Source organism: Orcinus orca, chromosome 21, assembly GCF_937001465.1.
Source record: "Orcinus orca chromosome 21, mOrcOrc1.1, whole genome shotgun sequence".
Classification (NCBI taxonomy): domain Eukaryota; kingdom Metazoa; phylum Chordata; class Mammalia; order Artiodactyla; family Delphinidae; genus Orcinus; species Orcinus orca.
In genome coordinates, this window is record NC_064579.1 from 16,478,836 (window position 1) to 16,499,363 (window position 20,528).

Sequence of the window (20,528 nt, forward strand, 5' to 3'; positions counted from 1 at the left end):
GAGTATTACTCAGCCATTAAAAAGAATGAAATAATGCCATTTGCAGCAACATGGATGGACCTGGGGATTATCATACTAAGTGAACTTCAAGTCAGACAGAGAAAGACAAATATGATATGGCTTACGTGTGGAATCAAAAAAAAAAAAAAGACACAAATGAACTTATTTTCAAAACAGAAACAGACTCTCAGACTTTGGAAAAAAAAGTTAACAGTTACCAAAGGGGAAAGGTGATGGGGAGGGATAAATTGGGAGTTTGAGATTGACATATACACACTACTATATTTAAAATAGGTAACCAACCAGGACCTACTGTATAACATAGGAAATTTTGTTCAATATTCTGTAATAACCTAAATGGGAAAAAAATGTGAAAGAATAGTTACATATATATGTGTAATTGAATCACTTTGCTGTACACCTGAAACACAACATTGTTAATGAACTATACTCCAGTATAAAATAAAAATTTTAAAAAGATGCCATGTATATACCTTATACCATATATTTATGGTATCTTTTGATGTATAATTGTGTATGTGCTGCTTATTTTCATCTTAGAACTTAGTGTATTATTCTTTGCATTTATTTTATCAATAGATCAGTTAAGGAAGCAAATGAAAAGAAGAAAATATTATTTCTTATGAACAGCATTCTATTTTGGGGTGCTTTTTCCTCAGGAAATGGAACAAAGATTTCTTATGATATATATTCTAACAAAAACATTTAATTAGGTAATAAAATACTTGTTCCCAAGTAAGCTTATAAAGAAATTATTCTTCAAACTTTCTTCATGACATTGTACTTATCAAACAGATATCAGAATCATCATGTGACTACTTAAAAAGCGTTTTAAATGTCAGTAGAAGAAGCTTCCATTCTGCAATTATGTTTGCAGGAGTGGAGAAAAGATATCACTATTACCATTGTTTTTACAGTGTAAGCAATTTTACATTGCTTATATTATAAAATGTGGTTTGCAATATGATAGGTGTTAATACAATGATAAATATTTCGTAACTTGGCAGTAAAATCATAATTACGCCTTTTGCGTGGATGCAACACAAACCACATTGAACCCTTGATTGTGCAAAAATCTGTTCATGAACATCTTCTGAACACTCGTGCACTGCACAGCCCTCTCAACACTTCACGGAACCAAGGTACTTCTAGAGAAGCATATGTCGTCGTCATCTTTATTCTCCTCTTTATTCCACTCTTGTTCTTTTAAATTTGGGAAATTAAACCGTAGGTGAAGTCACGAAATTGATTCAGCCATCCAAACATTAAACAGTGATAACTAGAAAAACGCTAGTCCTGATCATTGAATCGTATGAATTATAAATCCTCATTTGTGAACTATAAGAGAAGTATATTTCATGAATTTTAGACTCCATATTTTTTCTGCATACTAATTTTGTTTTCAGGTTATGTCTCTGAAAGCTTTAGCACCACTGTTTACTATTACACTAAAAGTCTGTCAGACTAACCTAATTTTATATAGGATGGTGTTATTTTCTGAGATTCAGCTACTTTCACAGTGTGTGCACAGAGTAACTGAACCTAGATAATAGGTTAATGTAAATGCATATACAGCTGAAAAATGCTTTTGCCAAGCTATTCTCAAAAGCTTTATATTTACATGTTAAAAAATCTGAAATTAGGTTTAAGGTGTTGGGCTTTTTCTACCCTGAACTTCTGTAATAAGCATTGTAATGACAGTATTGAATACAATATAAAATTTGTAAGTTGTAGGGCTTATGTTACTTCTTAAAACCTATACTTTTAGCAACCTGTAAAGTTGCTAAAGTTAGCATAAAGTTTCCATTATGTCAAGCACCACTAAATACTGGAAATCAATCTCGATATGCTCCCAGAGCCACAGGGGAAATGACATAAATAGACAACAGCCGTGCAACTCAGTGACAGACATAAGCTTCAATATATTTCTGTGGGAGCAAAGATGGAGCAACAGCTTACTGCTTGGATGAATCTATAGGAGATGAGGAGAGAGAAATGAAAGAGCCCAGATCTTTTAAGTTTAAAGTAGGATTTCAACAAGTGGATAACTGAGTGAATTCATTTTCTAGAACTGCCATAACAAAGTATAACAAACTGGGTAGCTTAAAACAACAGAAATTTGTTCTCTCACAGTTCAGGAGACCAAAAGTCTGCAACCAAGATATTGGCAAAGTTGGTTCCCTTCTGGAGTTTCTGAGAGATAAACCATCCCATGCCCCTCTCCTTGCTTCTGGTGATTCCTGGCAAGTCTTGGCCTTCCATGACTTGTGGAGGCATCACTTCAATCTCTGTCTTCACCTTCACATCACCTCCTCCTGTTTCTCTGTCTCTTATAAGGATACTCTTTTTGGACTTAGGGCCCACCCTAATCCAGTGCGATCCCAGTCCTAGCTAATTACATCTTCAAGGACACTATTTCCAAATTAGGTCATGTGGTGAGTTTCTGGGTGGCCACGAATTGTGTGGGGACACTATTCAACCCACTACAGTTGGCAAAGTACAATAATAAAGAAAATGCCTGAAGGCACAGAGGCATGAAAAGTTATTAGGTGGCTCAGGGTAATCAATTTAGAGTAAATAGAGTGAATTTTGAGTACTGTTCAGGTGATTCTAAGAAATTTGATTTGGTACAGATTTGGAAAAGCCTTGTATGCTACACTAAGATGTTTAGACAGTCTTCTGTAGGCATTTGGCTGCTAGAAACCTATAAGTCTTTGAGTGGCCAGGGGTAGATTTGTATTTTTTAGGGAAGTGATATGTAAAACTGTTGGTTGGAAGACTAGTTTGAAGACTGAGGTAACAGATAGTGGGTTCCTGAACAAAAAGTGTGGTAGTGACTCTAGACTGGTAATGACAGAACTTTATACCTGGTAAAATGAGTAGAATTAAGAAGACAGGACTGGGGTGATTTTGAGATTGGCTTGGGAGGCAAGTTGATAGCCTATGACATAACTAAGAATGTTCATGGGGGAGGAAAGATACAACATTAAATTTTTAGGTGGAGAATTTCATTGAGCAGTCAATCAGCAGGGTTTTTTTTAACTTTTTTTTTTTTTTGGATGTGGACCATTTTTAAAGTCTTTATTGAATTTGTTACAACATTGCTTCTGCTCTCTGTTTTGGTTTCCTGGCCTGGAGGCATGTGGGCTCCCAGCCCCCTGACCAGGGATCAAACCCAAACCCCTGCACTGGAAGGCAAAGTCCCAACCACTGGACCTCCAGGGAAGTCCCAATCAGCGGTTTTTTAGGAACACTTTCTAACATTATCCTAGGTATTTTGGAGATAAATATGCACAACCATGGTCCTGTTTCAAGAACTTTACCAGACATTTGGAGTCATGAGACTAATAAAAGTGAAGCAGAAAATAATTCAAATCAACATATAATCAGGTATAAACTTAGTAATTCTGACTTAAACATACTACAGAGTTTAAGGTTAGAAAAGGATCTATGTCACGTTGAATGCTATAAGAAGCCTCATTTAGAAGGTGATACGGGGGGGATGAATTGGGAGATTGGGATTGACATATATACACTAATATGTATAAAACAGATGACTAATAAGAACCTGCTGTATAAATAAATAAATAAAAATTTAAAAAAAAGAAAGTGGTACTGAATTTAAATTTGATAAGTCATATTTAAGTTGGTTCAAAAGAGGATGGATAGCCTGACTAGAAAAGAGAGGGCAACCAAATACTAGACTGTGTTAAATTTGGAAAGGCATACGTAAAAATCTAGGGTATGTAAAACCAACATAAGCTGTCTTGGAACATTAGGTAGGCAGATTGGTTACCACTGGGAGTTGCGGGGGGAGGGAAAACACGTTTTCTTTAGTTGTATTATCTTGACAGCCATATACAGTGCTGTTATTTTATTAGAGGGATCAAGCCAATCTGGAAGCTTTTACCCAAATCCAAGTATGAGAGGATGAGAACAAGTACTACTAGAAAGTTGTATTTTGTATATTTTTGGCTATTTCACATATATCTTAGTTCTTTGGCATACTGAACTTTGCATGTATTTTTATACCTTCTTCACTTTACCCCCTTCTACCTTACCCTTTATTTTCCTCATCAGAATTTAGCTCCAGGCAAACTCATGTGAGCCATCTAAAAACACCATATCTAAGAGCACAGGAAAAACTTGAGTGATGTGAAAAGGTGGATGACGACGAGGACCACAATGACGAACTACCTCTAATGTTAGGAACTTTACATGTTACCTCCTTCAGTGTACAGTACCCTTATATGAAGTAGTCACTATTATCCCCTAATTACAAGTGGAAACTGTGACTCAGAGAGGTTAAGCATCTTGATCAAGTAGAGCAGCAAGAGAACCTAGATGTCTCTGTGTAGCCTTGGTTTACAGTCACCGTGATACAGCATGTTGACTTACCTTCATCTTGTCGCGGTGCATTAAATCTGGCTTGCGGATTCAGCTTCCTGAAGTGACTTACAATCACGTCTCCTTCCTGTTCAAAAGTCCTCTGTGACCTTCTTATTCCTATAAAATTAAAATTAGGCATAGTTATTTCTGCGTTTTATCCAAGACCCCTCTAAAGGTAGGGACCGCCTGCATTTCTAGCCTCAACTTTAACTACTTTCTTCCCAGTAGCCCATATCCAGTCCACGCTGTCCTTACCATAGTGCTCCCCACCTGCCCTTTCAGGAGAGTTTCCTCTTTTTTCTCTTGTCTGTGGACATTTTACTTTAGGTTTTATCTAGTTTTGATGCCATCTTCCAAGAGGCCTTGTTTGCTTCTCCATCCTTCCTCTTACTTTTATAGTGCTTTGTTTGCTGCTACTTACGCCACTTAATTTTTTGCTTGTTTTGTATGTTAGGTAATGTATAGTTATTTAAACTAGATTATAAACTTCTTGAAGGCAGAAACTATGATTTTCTCATTTTTGTGGTATCTAGTACAGGGCCAGGTGCATCTTAAGCCTAGATAAGTAAACAGTAAGGATGGAAATGAGTTCTGACCCCAAGTCTATAGTCAGTAATCCAGCTGCTTCCTGGCCAACTAGAGTAGAAGGGTTTCAAATCAGCAGGTTTGTTGAATACCCAGAAATGCCTGTGGCTGGAGAAAGCAGTTGCTGAGAGGATGAAGAAATTACTTTTGAACCTCTCAGCTATTGTTTTTCCAGTTATGTGCTGGAATGGCTGCATAGACCCCCAGGGTACTTGTTAAAATGCAGATTCCAGAAAATGGTATCCAGAAATGTACCTTGTAGCAGGATTCCCAATTTATTTACTTATTTGTTCATCTGAGATTTTTTAAATAGCAACATTACATAAATTTAAGGAAGTGCACAGATCATAAGTGTGTGGCTTAATTTTCATGAAGAGAACACACCTACATAACCAGCACCAGATCAGGAAATATAGTGTAGCCTGCATTCCAGAAGCTGCTCCACTTATTCACCAGTTAATCCACCTCAATCCACCCGTCAAGGGTTTCCTGCATTTTATGTACAGGAAGCTTCAGAACTTCTGCCTCAGTCCAGGCCTGCTCCTGGTCATGCAGATGTAACAAGCATTATTCCCCAAGGTACTTCCTCCTTTTTCTTCTCCCTCCCTTTGTTTCCTTGTCATCTTCCCTCCGTACCACCTATCCCCTTCATAATAAAAATTCATTAAAATTTTCTTCTGAAGAATTCTTGTAAGTTTCTCCTCGGTGTTGAACTCCTTAAGCCCTAAGATCATATTTTGGGAGTCTCCCCCTTCTATTGTAGGGTTCCAGAATTAGTCCACTAGGTATAGAAGATTCTGCTTTTTTTTTTTCTCAAACCTTATTTGGAAGATTGAAAGGATAAAAATTTCAAAGCCTTTTGCCATTGATAATTTATTTTTTTCTGAACGAAAAGGTTATCTTATAAAATAGCTTACTACATTTTAAAGAAAAGAAAGGTACATATATTTTTAATTGCTTTAAGCATTAATTAAGGACACAATATATATGGAATTCATATATACAAACTACATAAAATAGATAAGCAACAAGGATTTACTGTATAGCACAAGGAATTATACCCAATATCTTTTAATAACCTATAATGGAATATAATCTGCAAAAACCCTGAATCATTATGCTGTATACCTGAAACTAACACAGTATTGTAAGTCAACTATACTTCACTAAAAAAAGGACTCAATTTTAGAGTTTGTGATCATTTAACATTATCTTTAGATAAGTACACTACTGTATGGTGCAGACCTGGTTTACTAAGCAAATTAAAGCTGTAAACAGTTTTGACTGAGTTTTGTTTAGTTTGTTCAAGAAAATATCTTTAAGTGGACAATAGTACCTTGATTGTTTATATCCATAAAGATGCTAATTGCCAATATATTTTATCTTTTACTGAGTAGGTTTTCTGCTTTTGAAATTTTACTTGACAGTTAGAGTTATTCTATTTGAGAATTTGTTTTTAAATTTATACCTTCCTTCTCCCCCCAGTTTGATAGTCAGGTTTTCACTATATTTTTAGGAACTGAAAGGAAACCATAAATAAGAAACTAACTTTATGAATACGTGTTGTTGTGATTTGTTAAAAAAAAAACAAAACATTGCAATAGCCACCAGATGATATATTAATTCCAATTAAGTAGGATAAATTAGAACTGTGCAGCCCTTGATTTTTTTTTAATATTTTCAAGAGGAAAAAAATTCCAGTAAGTTGGTTTGTAGCACTTATGTAAATGATGTTATATTTTTATTTCTTAGGATTGAATATTCTTTGTGTCATTGATATTCTTTTTGGAAAATATTTTTTACAATATTGAAGACAATCACGTAGTAACTTCATTGAAAAGTAAGATTAGAGGGTCTTAAAAGACTTCAGAGGTTATCTAATTCATTCTTCTGCCTTCAGACATGATAATTTTTTTTTTTCAGTCCCTTTGTTCAGAACACCCATGCTGTCGATTCTTTTAGCACACTGGCCTCATATGATCATTTTTTTCTCTTTAAATTCTATAACCTACCTATTCATTCCACTTAAACTGCTCATTTGGGAACTATTTACTTGAAACCTCATCAAAACTTGTAACATTTCCCAAAACCAAGCTCTCAAACTTGAAATTAGTATCATTGAATTCAGTTTCTTCTATTCTCTTAGGTTGTCTGTGCCCATAAACTCACTTCATTTCTGGTCACTCCCAGCATCCTTCTGTCTGGCTCCTGTACACCCATCACTCCCCTCAAAATCACACCAAGTTCACCAGGGCTTTCCACGTTGTTAAATCAGATGGACATTTCCACAGCATTTGCAAGCAATTCTTACTGTTCTAGAATATTATAAACTACTTGATGACAAGAGTAAAAATTTTGCCTTTCTTTAAAAGAACTTATTGTTCCACAAATAATCCACAAATATTTTTGTAAACGTTGTAAAAGATTCAAATAATACAGAACTATGTAAAAGAAAATATGTAAGCCTCCTTTTTTAATACTCCTCTCTCAACTTGTAAAATTTGTTCCACAGTTAACAGTGGTTTACAATTTTGTGCAGATCTTTCCAGTTGCTTTTCTAAGCTTTTCCACACATGTCCACTTGTACAAAATATATATATATATATATATATATAAATATATGTATATGTGTGTGTGTGTGTGTGTGTGTGTGTGTGTGTGTATAATTTGTGTTTGTAAAAAGTCATTTCAAATTTCTCCCAGCAGTGCTGGCTGTTTTTGAAAAAAAGTACTTCCTGATTATAAGTGAAAAACTCATGGAAGAATTTTATTACAGATACGATGGAAAGACTCTCATTTGTTTCTGCTTGTTTTTTCCAGATAATGTTTCTTTGAAAATATAACTCTTTAGAATTGACAGAAAAGTGCAAAAGTCTTAAATCTATAAGATGAGTTTTGACTGGCCTTAAATAGCCAAATACAAAATTTGTGAGTGCCTTTTTCCCCCTATTGTGTATTTCTGATTAAGAACAAATCTGAAGAATTTCTTATGAATTAGCCAGTTTTAAGAAAAAGAGAGAAAGCACAGTTAGAAGAAGCTTTAGTCTTTACATAATGTATATATTTATAGTGTCACAAACTCTCAATATGTGAAGGTAAGTTCACATTTTGATATTTGCAAGCTCTCATGTAAGATTTTTTAAATCTATAAAGAAAAAGCCAATGTTTTTAAAATGGAATTATATACAACAAAACCAATTTATATGTAAAAAATTCATTAAGTGTATACAAATACTCTCTTGTAATACTAATACACAAGTACATTTGTAATACATTAATTACTAATGATGGAATACACTTTCGAAATATCTGGAGAAATATGATTTTTTAAATTATATGCTTATAGTACATACTGATAACCACCAAATATCAATATTTTTCAGTCTCAATCTGAAAAGAGTAAACTCTGATTTTATTCATTTTAAATAACATTCATGCTACATAGCTGTTTAAAGCATCACTTTTTCTCTAAGATTTATATATAAAATGTCCAGAGTTTAACTGGTCTTTATGCTATTTTGAGGAATTTAACTTCATATGTTAGCTTCATCTAAGATGTTAAAAAATATGGAGTTATTAATAGATGCTCTAGATTTTTAAAAAATTCCTGAATTACACTACATATACAGAGTTCTAAAATCATTTTACATTTCACTTTAGGGTTTAAATACGTTTTGTATTTAAATTGCTTTAAAATATGTAGAAGCAAGTGTTTGAAGCCTGTTCTCTTTTTTAAAAATAACAAATATTCTGTATTCTATAAATGATATATCCTTTTTCCTGATACAGTGTTATTCATGTGAGTTTTAAGTCCAGAATCCTAACATTCTAAATCCATATGTGATTAAGATACAGATTAAATGTTATAGACAGTAAGCATTATAATAGTTTAAGAGCATTAACTGTTTATTAATTAATTATTAAATTTTATTACAAGAGGTAGAATTTGAGTTGGCATTAAATCAAGCTGAATTTTGGTTATCCAGTAAGAATAAAGATCATTTCTTGATATGGGTCAGGGAAAAAAAACAATGGAACAGCCTTAAGAACCCATATAGAGGTGGAAATGAGGATAGGATGTTTGGGGGCCATAATTTTTTTTTTTCACTGAGGTGTAATCTTTTTTAATACAAATAGTGTGAGAATAAATGGACTTAATGTGGCATCCCAATCATGTCTACCTCCATACCCCTTCCCAGTAAGATTAAACTCCTTCCCATCCTCTGTTAATTTCCTTGTCACAGTCTACCTGATTAAAATCCTCTCCCAGTGTTCCTAATTTATCTCAACATAATCTCCATCGAAACACCCTGTTTACAGTTAACCATCTTTGGAGTCTTTTCCTTCCATTTCACCCTACAGTAATTTTCACCTTTTATATTTCTCTAGAATTCACTGAACACATAGCTAAACTGATAGCCTACATTATAGTCCTTACTAAATACCATGTAATTTAGTAGCTAATTTTATTAACTTCTGATCTGTTCAATCCTATAGCAGTCCTCAGTAAGAAAGATTCTATTATTATCCCCATTTACAAAGGAGGCAACTCAAGCCCAGACTCAAATCTTGGTCTACTAATTCTAGAGTGTTTTAAGTACACTGCCCTCATTTTATTTTGTCTATATGGTTAGAGATCTCTTTATGCAAATGTTACTGTGTTTCCTTTTGAGCAAAAACACCACGTTTTATATTTACTTGTTTTCTCATTTTATGGAATACAGTATCTCTTTTAAGTACTGAGTAGACAGTTGCTGGCTTGATTTCTTAATTGGTTGATTCAAAAGTGTTTGACTTAATTGCCAAGGGCTTTGGCCTCTAAGCAATTTTAAATTTTCAAAGCTTTGTGGGCAGTAGACTGATGAAAGTGGTGATTTTCGAAGATTTACTAGAAGTGAGAGATTGGAGTGTAAAGATTAGAGCATCTGTAATCCAAGCATGATATAATAAACATTCAGACACAATCAGTTGTGTCAAGGTAACAGAAAAATGGCAAATGTAGAATAGGAAGTGTTCACTGGCTCTATGATTGATGCAGACATAAATGCTAAAGTTGAAACTTGGTCATTAGAAGAATGGTTGCATTGTTGACAGGAACATAGAAGTCTAGCAAGTCTGGCAAAGATAAATTATTTTGTGTGGAGAATACTGACATTTGTTTGAAAAAATTTTGGTTTTAGAGTGTTAGGACATTCAAGTGGGATATTCAAGTAGATATATCCAATTAGTAGTTGTCCATAAAATGTGACACTATAGACCTGTCTGAGAAGGAGTCTTTCATACAAAAGAGCTATTGAATTTAAGAGTATGAATCATCCAAAGGAGAAAATTTGAAAAGAGAACAGAACGTCATGGACAAATAATGTAACTTTTCTATATTTCAATTATAGAGTCCTTACTAATTAAAGTACATGTTACCATTTTTAATGACCTCTTTATTTTAATAAACCCATGAACACCTAGATTTTGTTTTAGATTCATGTATTCCCAATTGAATGTAAATGTTCTATATATTAGTATAAATACTGGAATATATATATTTACTATGAATTTGAACTTTGAAATAACTAAATTTTTACTATACATTATATCTGTTATAAAGTTTTGATCTCCTTTTGCGTAAGAACACACAGCAAACAAGAAATGCTGTTGTTCTTCCTTCAAAATATATCCAGGGTCAGATCACTTGTTATCACCTACCATCAACCTGCTTTACACTACCAGCATCTTCTATCTGGATTACTGTAGTAACCTCCATCTCATCTCTTTGCTTTTATCCTTGCTCCATTATACTCTATTCTCAGTATAGCTCACATTACTCTTCTGTTCAAAACTTACCTATTATGGCTTCCCATGTGACTCAGAGTAAAATCTAAGGCCTCACCAATACACTGACCTTTCTGGTCCCTGAACACATTTCTACCTTAAGGCCTTTGCGCCAGCCATGATTTCCCTTTGCCTGGTGTGTGCTTCCCTCAAAATCAGTATCGCTAATACTGTATACAATTAATTTTATATTATTTATATATACATATGTGTATTATGTACTTATGTTGTTTTTTTGTCTTTCTCTGGCTCTCTCCCCAGCACACACATGTGTGCACAAACACTAGACTGTAAACCCCATGAGGCCAGGGATATTTGCTCTGTTCCCTGTTATCTCAAGTGCCTAGAAATGTACCTATCACATATTAGACAATAAATACCAGTTGAATAAATAAATATAACAGCAGCCAACACTTAATGAAGGCTTACTTCATGTCATACTTTTCTAAAGCTTTAAATTATTCCAGCATCCTTGCTTTACTGATACGGAAACTGAACCATAGGTCGGTTAAGTAACACGCCCCATCTCACACCGCTAGCAGCCTGGTTTCTAGCCAGAGTTCCCAGCCATCAGTGTGGTACTTCTGTTGAAGATGATCGCTGTGTTTGGTGCTATAAAGTTTTTATGGAAGAACCAGAAGTTGTATATTAGCCTCTACATGCAAAATACTTCTCATATACCTGGATTCACATTGTTAGTATACAGTGATTAAATATACAGATGAATGCCATTACTTTGAAGCCTTGAAATATTAAGCTTAAAGAAATAGAGAATCACACCAAGAATTTGATGTCTCATTTGCCAGATGAGCAGGCTCAACCAGTTGCATCCATCATTAGTTAAAGCCAATCTCAAGGCCTGCAGAGCCGTGGTACTGTCAACAGTGTTATATGGATGTAATATCTGAATCCTTATCAGCATCATTTTCATTTTTTAGACAGGTTTCATTTATCATACCATTGTGCTATATTTCACATCAAATGTCAAGATAAAGTCTCTGATGTCAAAGACATAGAGGCAGTGATTTTCCAGGCTTGCTCATCAGAATGCAGTGATCCTGGACATTCGGAGAAAATGGATGACACTGGACTTTTAAAGCAGTTGGCATTAGGTGAACTTTAGAGCGAGTATCATTCTTAAGACAATATAAGAGAAGTTTCAAGGACTAAAGCTATCCGAAGAACTGGACTAGAAAAACTGTCATAGCAGGTAGTCCAGCATGACTGGGACCCAGACTGAGCAGTGTTTTACTCATGTTTCAATCAGTGAGGCAGTGACAGGAAAAAGTACCAAGTACAAACGGTGATGAAAGGATGATCTAATAGATATGCTAAAAGATTCATAATTAAGGAAAAATTGCCTAGCCACCCAGGGTACTTTCATCCATGTGAAGATGCTTCCATATATAGGATTATCAAAGATTATCATGTGAGCACTAAGAGTGAAAATGTGAATGTCCATTTTCACAGATAAGCCAAAAAAGAGGAAAAGTATAAGAGACTATGCTTCAAAAGACAGTGGTCCTTTTCTTGTTTATTTTTTGTTTAAATGCATTTTATAGATTTTTCTTGATAATACCATCTTTTTATCACCTAGTAGCCCAATAAGTAACAAAAAATGATCTGTACCAGGGAAATGAATTAAAGAGAGGTTAAATGGCTTTCCTGGGGGAAAACATTTAATTTATTTGCAAAGCTAGAATAGGGCAAAAGAGAAACTCTGTTCCTGATGCATTTCTTACACCAATCACAGATGATGCAAAATATTCAGTGATATGAAATGAGTGATTTTATTTTTAACACAGAATCACGTAAATTTTAAGCTACATTAGTTGTTTTGTTGTTGTTGTTCTTGAATTTTAGATTACATTTACAGTAATGACATGAGAATAGTAATGTTCCTTGATGGTTGATTTTTTTCCCAAAGATAAAAAGGAAAAAAGCCCACATATTTTTTTTAAATTATACTTTTCATATATATCTGATATGACAGAGTTACCAAAACTTTTGCATTGTAGATTCACATATTCAGTTCATCTCACATCAAAAGCTGTTCTGTTGCATTTTAAAATGAAGAATATAACATAACTTTTCATTTTGAACTTACTACTTTAGTTACCAAAAAAATTCTGAGAGTGAGTAATTATACTGTGCATTTCAAATTTTCTTTCATTAGTGAATAAAAGAAAATCTATAATAAGGCTAGAAATGTGTTCTCAGGAAAATATTAATTACTAAAATTGCTTAGAAGCTGAGTCATAGGGCCTTTTAAGTTTTTGCCGTACACTTGGAAGAAACTTAGTCTTACTGCATTGTCACATTTTTTACCTCTCAACATTTTGAAAGCACAGTGAATATGAGAAGCTCTCTCATCAGTCATATTATCAGTTTTGTTCAAAAAGTAAAAGGTACTTCTCCAAACATAGTTTATCGCCAGTAGCTGTCTTACTAGTGTCTGGGGCTTAGGGTTGTTTTGTAGTATCTGCAGAGTCTTCCAGCTCTGCACTCTGTGTTCTCATTGGCTGACCTTCTAGGGAGGGCCAATTATAATGAACTATTTCAGCATATTCTGCTGAGGATTTCCTTAGTATCGATTGGAGCTTTTTGTTCTTGGTGTTCTGTTTTATTACTTTTTCTCCCCCTCCCCTCCCCCCTTTACAATATGTGAACTACCAGTCTTACTGACACTGTAATTCAGGTCAAGCTCATAAGGACAGCCATTTCTTCACTGTACTAGCAGGGCTGACAACTTTTTGTAGAGAAGGGTTTGATTAAGACCAATCATACCCTTCCTAGCCTGGGGAAATCAAACACAGTGGCATTCTTGGCCACCAGGATATAGATAATACCTATTTATATCTCTTAGGTAAATCCAGGAGGACTTCGCCTAGCTATTGTATGATCTATATCACATCTGCCATTTGGTGTAGCAGCCTAGCAAGAACTAGTGCTACCTCAGAGAAGTTTATGTAGTTTGATGGATAAAAAGAGGACCCCTAAGGAAAGGGCTAGGAATATGTAACTGTCAAGAAATGGAGAAATCTTTTATTAGGATGTCAGAGTGCTAAGTACCTCGGGATTTCCACTCGTTTTGTGCACCAGCAGGTGAACTCCCATTTGCCAGCAGAAGCCCACCTGCCTGCCCGTCTGCCTACCTGCCTGCTCTCACACTTTGTTTTTACTATAAGACTCAAGTAATTGGTTCCATCTTAAGCAAGATTATAGTGTCATACAGTGGGAAGATCACAGAATGCCTTTAAGTACTTCTATTAAATTTAACACTAAATAAATAAGATAGTATATCTTAATAGTTCAAAAGAATCTCTTCCTGGATGTTAGTATTCTCAGAAAGAAACTGAGAAGGAAATAATAAAGATGATTTCATTTTAGTTCTGGGTACCTGGGCATACCAAGGAGACTCAGGCCTAGGGTGTCATTACTGCATTCCTACTAACTAATATATCTTAAAATAGCATCTTCTTTATTTAGAGTTACATGGTTAAAAAAAAAAGGATTGATTCTATCATATATAGAAAACGGATCCCTCATTGTCTATAGGCTTTGATCAGGAAAGCAGTGGCTCTTCTACTGGCAAATCTTAAATAGGCAAGATTAACTTTTTTTTTCTTTCTTTTTAAAAAGACTTTATTTTTTTAAGATCAGTTTTAGGTTTACAACAAAGTTGAGAGGAAGGTACTGAGATTGCTTATATATCCCCTGACCTCACACATTTATAGTCTCTCCCATTATCAATATCACTCACCAAAATGGTTTTGTTTTTTTGTTTGTTTTTTTACCAAGGACAAACCTACACTGACACATCATAATCACCCAAAGTGTATAGTTTACCTTAGAGTTCACTCTTGGTGGTGTACATTCTATGGGTGGAAACTTAGATTACTGATTTCAGATCTTTCTTCTTTTCTAATATATGCATTCAATGCTATGAATATCCTCCAAGCACTGTTTTCATTACATTCCACAATTTTGATAAGTTGTTTTTCATTTTCATTTAGTCGAAATATTTTTAAATGTCTCTTGAGATTTCTTCTTTAACCCATTTGTTATTTAGAAGTGTTTTGTTTTTTTTTTGTGGGAGGGATGAGAATTACTTACTTAAACTTAAAGACATAAGTTTATTTAAGAGCAATGAGGGAACTCTTTTGACTTCTTGGAAGTGTTGCCAAAGAAAATACAGGATTTTCATCCTACATTCTGATTTTATGTTGATAATAAATCATCATGTTTTCTTCTTTTTGCTATTGCAGTACTTCTGTTGCAAAGAATGAGAGTCATATGCTAGACGAGTGAGAGATTATCACTTAAATATTTTCTTAAATTTCAAGTGTCTGCTCTTCTTGTACTGGGAGATAGTAAATAAGGGACTGAAAAAAGCTTAAAGGATTCACACAGGTAATTTTTCATGACGTATGCAAGAAGGGGGAAAGAAAATGAGCAAATAAAATTTCATAACTAATTTGAGTCAAACTGCATGAAAAGACTGGACAGAAAGAATTCATGTAGATGGTAAATTATAATCACAACAGCATTTCCTTTAGCTGTTGACAAGCTCTTGGTTCATTCTGCAATCATGTACTTTAAAAATGAAAGAAGGGACCAAAAGTGCTTTTGTGGATTTGACCTTGAACTGAAACTGTGATTTGGGTAACAGCAGGCACTGTCAAACCTTAGTCTTCGTTTGCCATTTTCTTGGTGTCATAAATGCTTCTTTTTAAATAAGTTACATTTTTTTCAGTGATCAGAATTCAGAATCACATCTCTCTGGGATTGGCGTGAGCACTTTTTTTTTTCTTGTAAGGAACTTATGCCAAAGCATACCTACTTTGTTACAGTTATTAGAATTAAATGATATTGCATGTAGAGCTTGTGTTAAACACAATGAGTGCTTGATAAATGGTAGTTGTTATTAGCACTTGGTATGGTTGTATTTGTTATTATCTGTGCTGTTACAGTTATTAGAATAAAACCTTCATTTCTTAGTTCTGAAGATCTTAGTTTCTAATCAGATGAAGTAATGTCAAGCACATGGCTTATAGTATTTTATTTGTCTTGCTACACTACTGTCATTGATTGGTAAATATTTAATAGAATAAAAAGAAAACACACATAATAGGATTCCTCAGAAGCTATAATGTGAATAAACCAGAAACGGCTATTTTTTAGTCAGTTTGCTTGAAGCTGTGATTTAAAAATATATCCAAACACAACTTTGGATGAGGCAGCTGCACTACAAATGACTGAGAAATTAGAGATGGAAACAAAGACAGTTTAGATCAGAGTATCAAGAGTAGCCTTTGCACGGAAATACCAAGACAGAATTGATGACAATATACACAAGACTGTATATGCTTCTGCAAGATCGTAGGAATCATCTAATCCAGTTCCTAGTTTTCTAGATGAGGGGATATTGAATATCTTGAGAGATTTGGTGACATGCCCAGGGTTGAGGACAAGATGGAATAACTTTCTGACTCCTAGTTAAATACTCTTTCCATTAAAGCAGAAATACTGTGGGAATCAGCAAAATATCCTGGATGGAGATTTTTGTCAAATTTCTATAACTGACTGGTATCAACTAATAGAGTTCTTACTAGGTATAGGACACTGTACATTTCTCAATGGGGTTAAACGATTATAGTAATTATATTTTGAAAAAAATCAGTTGAAACTCTCTAATAAAATGAATGCATTGATAAAGCTATCTCCTTATTTTTAAAACTTTGATAATGTGGAAAAGAGTCATATAACTTTTGATAGGTCATTTTCTACTTACTTTGAAGGATGGAGAGTCATTAGACTTAGTTGCTCTAATTTGTACCTTATGCTTATATTAAGTACATTTTACAGTAACTCTGGAAGAATCATTACATTGTGCGTATGTGTTTGTGGTAAAACCTTTTAACAAATTATATTAAGTTTACTTCTGATGTTAGGTTGCTTTCTACAGTTTACAGTTACATCAGCCAGCAACATTTTCATCTGTTATTTCTAGTTAACTATAATTATTTTATTCAAAAATAACTAATAATTATTTTATTCAAAAACTATAAATAAAGGCTTAATTCATAGATTCATCCATTGTTTATCTTCAAGGCATAAAACATACAATACAAAGAAAAAAATCTACCCAAGATCTGCTTTTGCCCGGATTGTAATTTTCGCTTCTTTGTCTTGTTTTATAGAGCTACATCCATGGGAGCAGCCAGGCTCAATTCGTGGCAGAGTCACACATTATTCTGCTACTAAGTATCCTTTAAAACACAGATGGACTGAAAAGGACAAAGCAAAGCTGCATGCTATCAAATTGATTTTTTTCTAATATCAAGACTTTCAAGACATTAAATTTTAAACTTTACCATTTGACTAATTTTCTAATTCCTATGCTGATTATTTTTTCTTGCATTGTAATTTTTTAAATTCTGAATCATTAACAGACTGTAATTTTCTCTCTCTTTTTTTTTTAACTGACTACTGAATTATGAAGAATAGCTTTTGCTCTGCATTGATTATCTCTGGCTAGAGTTTTTTGTGACATTTGTATGGTTTTCCCCTTTAGGATCTTAATGGGGAGAAAAAAGTGTCCTATGATATAAAAAGCAGGATAAAAAAATTATCTTAGTACTGGTTCCCTTAAATATTATAGTAAGTGAGAAGAGGGAGATTTAGGATAATTCGACATCTTTTTGGAACATGGCAGACTAAATGTTATGAATCAGATAACAGTACAATTTATGGTTTAGAGGTAGAAGGGTAAAGAAGATAGCAGGATAGGAAAGAGGTAAGGTTCATGTCTAAAAACTAAATATTACTAGAATGAAGTAAGGTTACTTTTGGGGCAAAAGACTGTACTTTGGGGGAACACTGACATTTGTGTGAGTCCTGTGGAAATATTTGTATGTTAAATTTAGTGTTGAAAGTGTTGAGTCATTATCGGGATTTAGAGTGTGCCTTATAGTGTCATTTATAAAATTTGATTACTCACCTGGTTACTGAGATTCATATTCAAATGAAGCAGTCTAGACCAAATTTTCCAGTATTTGATGTAACCATAACTATTTAAACCTTTAAGGATTCTTAGGACTCACCTAGGCCAAAACTTTATTTTATAGCTAGGAAAACTAAAACCGACAAGATTTAATGGACTTGCCTTAGGTTGGAGGAAGAACTAGGATTAGAATTGTTTTGTTTTGTTTTTAATAGTCTACTGGTTGTACAGGTTTTATATATATTATTGTATTATTATTTATAGGATTTCATGAATAAGTGTCAGTCATGACATCTTGAAGTTTTAAATTTTATTCTGGGTGGAAAAGACTATCTTTTAATAGCATTAAAGCTTTGTATTTTATTACTTTGTTGTGCTATAACAGTGCACTCTTTAATCCACCTAGCAAATATGTATATGCCACCTTTAGTTCTCTTTTACTTGCATAATATGTTCTGGACAGTGCATCAGGTGCCAGGATATACTGAGACTTGTATTAACTATAGTGGAGGAAAGGAGTGGGAGGTTCTTAAAAGCACTCCCAATTCTCAAGAAACTCACAAACTTCCTCATTTGTAACACCAGGTTTAGTAAACTAACCGCACGGCACCTCTCTGTGGAATATGAGATAGCTAGCACAAAGAAACCATCTAGCACTCACTAAAGGCTTTGGTTTTTCCTGTTGTATTTTTTCCCATCTTTCTCACTCAGAACTTTGCTGGTCATAGATACCATGCATAAACATTTACTGGTTGATTCTTTTAACATTTGGCAAAGGCGTAGATGACCAGAAACAAAACAAACAAAACGAAAACATAGTCCTATGGTATTTATCAGAATTCTAAAAGTTATACTGGGAACATAATGGATTAATTTTTCTGGAGTGTGATTCACTGAGCCCATTAATCATGTGTAATTAACAAGGTAGCAAAATGATACCTTTGGAAGATCTGACCTTGGAAATGAAGCTTTAAATGAGATTTTAAGACTCCATTTTCTATTAGAGGGGAACTAAACACTATCTTTTTGAAACTCACCAAACAACATCGACCATCTTCTTCCTCTGTATCAGTTCTCAACATTTTTATTCCTTTCATCCTTGGCTACTCATACTTGAGTGCATTTCATGGAACTGTGCATATCTGTAACCCATTCCTTGCATTTACTTAATTACCTATGTGCTTTGTGGCTTCACAATTAAGAAGGTACTATGATGAGTATTTTTTGCTCTAGTCTGTCTCAGATTGTTTACTTAAATGTAGGTATTTCCAATTCCATTCTCAAATTTTGTGATCTTGATAAGTTAACTGCGTGGTTTCTCTTTTCCAGCTTTCGTAGGATAAGAGATTAATACTTTCTGCACATTTAGAGGGAATCGAGGTGAGGAAATAAAATATTTGCAAATACATTTCTAGGAACATCTCATCCTTATTAAAATATTAAGGGTAATGCCATATTTGCTCTTAATTTATCTTTTAATTATATAAGTTAATTTATGAAGTAAAACACATTTGTGTTAAAACACAGTACAGTAATCCCCCCACAAGTCCATAGGAAATACGTTCCAAGACCACCCCCAGTGGATGCCTGAAACTGTGGATAGTACCGAACCCTACATATACTATATTTTTTCCTATACATACATACCTATGATAAAGGTTAATTTATACATCAGGCACAGTAAGAGAATATCCAAACTGCCAGCATCACTACTCTTGTGCTTTGAGGCCATTATTAAGTAAAAAGGGTCACTTGAACACAAGCACTGTGATCCCACGACAGTTTATCTGGTAAGTGACAAATGAATGGGTAGTGAATGCAGCGTGGATACTCTGGACAAAGGGGTGATTGACATCCGGGTGGGACAGGGCAGGAAGGTGTGAGATTGCATCATGCTACTCAGAATGACATTTAAATCTCAATTTAAAACTTACGAATTATTTTGGAATTTTCCATATGATGTTTTCAGACTGTGGGTAACTGAAACCACAGAAGAGAACCTCCAGAAAAGGGGGAATATGTACTGGAGGTAACTTTTTGGTTCTTATTTGTATGGACTTTTTTTTTTTCTTTTCTGATTTCAATCCATGATGTGGCATTTTAGCAGTATACTTTATTCCAAACAGCCTATAAATACATCAGGAGTACCTAGCAAAAGGAATGAAAAGGTGTGTTTGAGACCATCATTCCATTGTATGGCAGGAATTCCCCAAGGTTTCATTTCCTGGCTCACTGACATCAAGCTGAGATTTAGGATGCAAAGAAATTTCACAAACATTATGAAGTCTTCCATGTAGATTTTTTTTTAACATCCTTATTGGAGTATAATTGCTTTAACAGTAATACACAGAATTAAAAGCCCCTATTTTCTTTCTGCTACTAGTAACTATTTGTTGCTTTATCGCTCCTGTTATTTTTATTTACAGATATCTATGAAAAGAGAAAATGTCTTTCAAAATGGTGGACTCATGAAAATTATCAGTAAAAGTTTAATAGAAGCTAGTATCTAATAATTTCTTTTTTTATATATACTTTATGATTTTACTTTTCTTTTGCAGAGTCTACCGATATTGTTTAAACTTATCATGTAATTTTTTTGTAATTTGCATGTATATTTTTTCTCTTTAAACAACAACAACAGAAAAGGTAAATTCCAGGTGGTTGCTTTTTGTTTAAAGAACATTTATGCCTTTTGGTTTTC

The 20,528-nt window shown here is 34.0% G+C and overlaps 1 protein-coding gene across 3 annotated transcripts in view; it reads left to right on the plus strand.

Annotated features, from left to right (window-relative positions):
• Positions 1–20,528, plus strand: part of TUSC3 (tumor suppressor candidate 3) — a 183,035-nt gene that overhangs the window by 137,421 nt on the left and 25,086 nt on the right. For all 3 annotated transcript variants that reach the window (XM_004277167.3, XM_004277166.3, XM_033400629.2), the window contains exon 7: positions 17,025–17,088. In XM_004277167.3, the coding sequence (XP_004277215.1) occupies positions 17,025–17,088 (64 nt within the window). The remainder of the gene's footprint in view (positions 1–17,024; positions 17,089–20,528) is intronic.